We start from the raw sequence: 3,796 nt of genomic DNA on the forward strand, positions 1-3,796 counted from the left end.
AGCCGGAGCGCCTCGGACCAATCCCCGGTGATTATGCAAGACAGCGGACCAATCAGCTCCGCCAGTTCATGAATATTTATGACCTTGGCTGAGTCAAAGCTTTGAAGCGAGTTTGGGGAGCTCGGCAGCATCATGCTTAGACTTTTCAAAGAGACAAACTCCATTTTCTTATGAATGGAAAGTGAAAACCCCTGTTCCGCTTAAATTGGGTCCCTTCTTGTCCTGAGAAACACAGAGACCCCCAAAAGGGAAGCAGAGGAGAGAGAGACCCACACCCAGACCCCGCGAGAAGAGATGACCATGACCACCATGCCAGAAAGTCTCAACAGCCCCGTGTCGGGCAAGGCGGTGTTTATGGAGTTTGGGCCGCCCAACCAGCAAATGTCTCCTTCTCCCATGTCCCACGGGCACTACTCCATGCACTGTTTACACTCGGCGGGCCATTCGCAGCCCGACGGCGCTTACAGCTCGGCCTCGTCCTTCTCCCGACCGCTGGGCTACCCCTACGTCAACTCGGTCAGCAGCCACGCGTCCAGCCCCTACATCAGTTCGGTGCAGTCCTACCCGGGCAGCGCCAGCCTCACCCAGAGCCGCCTGGAGGACCCAGGTACGTGCGCCTGCCAGGGAAAGGAAGAGGTACGGAGGGAGGGAGAGAGGGAGGGGGGGAGAGAGAGAGAAAGGAGGGAGAGGAGAGGAGGAGAGAGAGGTGGGATGGGGGTGGGGAGGGCGCCGGAGCAGTGAAAGGTTTCGGGTATCAATCTCTGCAACCCTGTCATAGGAAAGAAATTAAAAATATATATCCACCCAATTTGCAACTATCCAGCAAAGGATAAATCCAAGAGCGTCCCCTGGCATTGGCTGGGCCTCTGGGCGGCTCCGTGCGCCAAGCACACAATGCTCTGCTGGAAAACAGAAACCCACATGTGCACGTATTAGTCTCGGTAATTATTTATTGCGTAGCGCTATAAACAATGTATGCAATTAAGGGTAATTAAACCTCAACTACCGCCTGCAAAAATAGCAAACTTTCCCTGCAAAGGCAGGAGCTGTGCTCCTGCAAACTGCCCCAGTCCGCCTGCAGCGCCCGGGGTCGGGCCCTTTGGACTTGGCCGGACCCTTCCCCGGCTTTCGGAGTTTCTCGAGCGATCTCCCTCCTGCGCCTTCCTCTGCCACCCCTCTGTGGTTACTTGCTCTCGGCTCCCCACACTCAAGGCAGTCCCTCGCCTTAACAACGGCCCCCACTTCTGCTGTCCCTCCAGGGGCTGACTCGGAGAAAAGCACGGTGGTGGAAGGCGGTGAAGTGCGCTTCAACGGCAAGGGGAAAAAGATTCGCAAACCCAGGACGATTTATTCCAGTTTGCAGTTGCAGGCTTTGAACCGGAGGTTCCAGCAAACTCAGTACCTAGCTCTGCCCGAGAGGGCGGAGCTCGCGGCCTCTTTGGGACTCACGCAGACGCAGGTACCTCGCCGCTGCCCCACCGTGGCGCCTTGCAGGCTTCCCGCGGCCCACCTGCCCCCTGGAGCTTCATTTCTTGCTCTCTGGGCCTCGGGGGTCGGTATGCGTGTGTGTTTGTGTGTCCTATCCCTCGCTCTCACAACATCTCTCCTTCCTCCGTAGTTTTCTCTGGCCTGGCTCTGTCGCTGCACTCTGTACTGCGGGCTGCCAGCCGCGCGGCCCTCCGTCCCTGGACAATCTGATTAGGGGCGCAAGAAGGATTTCCCTAGGCGTTTTGTTTGGGGACTCTGAGGTCACACGTGCCCGAACAACTGGAACAATAGACTCGGGGGTTAATCCCTTCTTTGCCTTTAAAGTGTATGACTAATCACTCGGGGCCTGGGCCCAAGCTTCTATCTCCCTCCTCCTCCTTCTCACCGAGTTTGGTTGGGGGTGAGATCCTTTCCTCCGGCCTCTCACCTCCCAAGTCCCAGAACCTGGAGGAGAGACGGACCCTTCCTTCCCTGTTTTCTCTTAAGATTCTGGGGACCCCCTGGACGTTCTGATCACGATTGCCGCCGGTTCCACGTCCAGGCCGGGATTAGGAGCAGAATTGGGAGATGCTAAGTAAGGAAAGGTTGATTTGAGTCCAAACGAAAAGTTTAACAAAACCCGGTGGCCTCCTCAGTCAGCCCGCAGCTCACTCAAGGGTAGAGATGATGGAGCAAAGAGAAGGCTGGTCGCATTGCAAATAAATTTCCTCCACTTCTTTTCTCCACTCTTTTATTGATGTTCACACTGGAATTGAAGGCTCGGTGTTTTGTGGGCTCTGTGTCTTACCCAGACGATTGCCGGCCTCAGGCTGAAGGCCTGGATCCCGGCGCCGCTCACCACCACGCCCCCTGACTCTCAGAGAGCTGCTCCAGCCGGCCTCCGGGGCGGGCGATGAGGCCTCCCAGCCTTTGGTTCTTAGGCGGGAAGGACGACGTGTATGCTTCTCCAGCAGGGAGCCGCCGGGTTGCGCAGAGCAGGGGGCCGGTGTGTGAGTGTGGGGGGTGGTATCCGCGGTATCCTCTCACGCTGTCCCATGGCTCCCTACCTTATCCCAGGACCAGGGTAGGCACAGTGGACCTAGACCGAGTCACGTTGTTGTCCGCTCTTGCAGGTCAAGATCTGGTTCCAGAACAAGCGCTCCAAGTTCAAGAAGCTGATGAAGCAGGGCGGGGCGGCTCTGGAGGGTAGTGCGCTGGCTAACGGCCGGGCGCTGTCTGCCGGTTCCCCGCCGGTGCCGCCCGGCTGGAACCCCAACTCCTCCTCCGGGAAGGGCTCGGGCGGCAGCGCGGGCTCCTACATCCCCAGTTACACGTCGTGGTACCCCTCGGCGCACCAAGAAGCTCTGCAGCAACCCCAGCTCATGTGAGGTTGCGCGCCCGCACCCGCCCGCCTCCTTCCCGTCTCCCACGGCCCGGGCCCCTCCGCCTCCCAGTCCATCCACCCTGTCCGCGTGCCCTGGGTCTGAAGAAGGGCCCAGCGGGGACGAAGAAGGAACAATAGCGGCAGGACGCCCGCCGCCTCCTCGGAGTCTCGCGCGCTCTGGCCAGGCGCCTTCCCGGATGCCCACGCCCGGCCTCGGCCGCGCAGTGACAGCAGCCAGCGGCCTGCAAGCGCAGGCACAGCGGTCCGAGCCAGCGGGCGAGGCAGCCAGAGCCCGCCGGCCCCGACCGCCGACCCGCAGCTGTGTGGGACCATCAGGAAAACAAAACCACGTAGAAAAAGCAAAAGCTCTTCTCTGTCCTGTCCGTCTCTTGTCTCCTTTCGCTCTGTATCTGTGCGCTGACGAAGTCGAGGTTCTCGTCCGTCCGCTGTCCTAGTTCTTCGGCCTCTGAAAAAAGTCATCAGGTCGGAGGAGGCTTTGTCCACCGGGCCACCCAGTTCCGGATACCGGATCGTTTTGTCTTTTCGGACCTTTTCCTGGGCCTGCCTAACCATCGGCGTGGCTCCTTCGGGGATTGGGGGAAACGAGGGAGGGGGTTTTTATTTATTGAGAAATGGACTTCTCCTGAGGCTGATGGAAGGTTCGGCCCATTCGCGATTTTGCGGGGCGCGAGGAGAGCAGGGTCCAAACGTACCCATTCCTTTAAACGCACTCAGAAAAACGAATGAGGAGGATCTGGTGATTTTTAACTTATACAGTAACTTTTGTACTTCGCTGGTATGGAGAGGTTGGAGCCGAATGATTTGCATTTTTTACATGTCCCGTATTATTTAAAAAAAAAAGAAGAAAATAGAGAAATGAAGCCGACAAAATTTCCTCATCTCGGGAAGAACGCTTGATCACTTTGCCTGGTTAAGAGGAAAGAT

At 57.8% G+C, this 3,796-nt stretch overlaps 1 protein-coding gene across 2 annotated transcripts; it reads left to right on the forward strand.

Moving 5' to 3' along the window:
• Positions 1–294: 294 nt before the first annotated feature.
• On the forward strand, positions 295–2,855 carry DLX1 (distal-less homeobox 1). Of its 2 annotated transcripts, XM_055398697.1 has the most exons (3): positions 295–607; positions 1,260–1,459; positions 2,601–2,855. In XM_055398697.1, the coding sequence occupies exons 1-3, from the start codon at positions 295–297 to the stop codon at positions 2,853–2,855; spliced, it is 768 nt and encodes a 255-aa protein (XP_055254672.1). The 2 variants fall into 2 exon arrangements, with proteins under 2 accessions (XP_055254672.1, XP_088698761.1); XM_088842635.1 differs by lacking the exon at positions 1,260–1,459 and having other exon boundaries at positions 2,601–2,677.
• Positions 2,856–3,796: the final 941 nt, after the last annotated feature.

Source organism: Moschus berezovskii, chromosome 2 (assembly GCF_049115385.1).
Source record: "Moschus berezovskii isolate FMDL1 chromosome 2, NW_MosBer_1.0, whole genome shotgun sequence".
NCBI lineage: Eukaryota > Metazoa > Chordata > Mammalia > Artiodactyla > Moschidae > Moschus > Moschus berezovskii.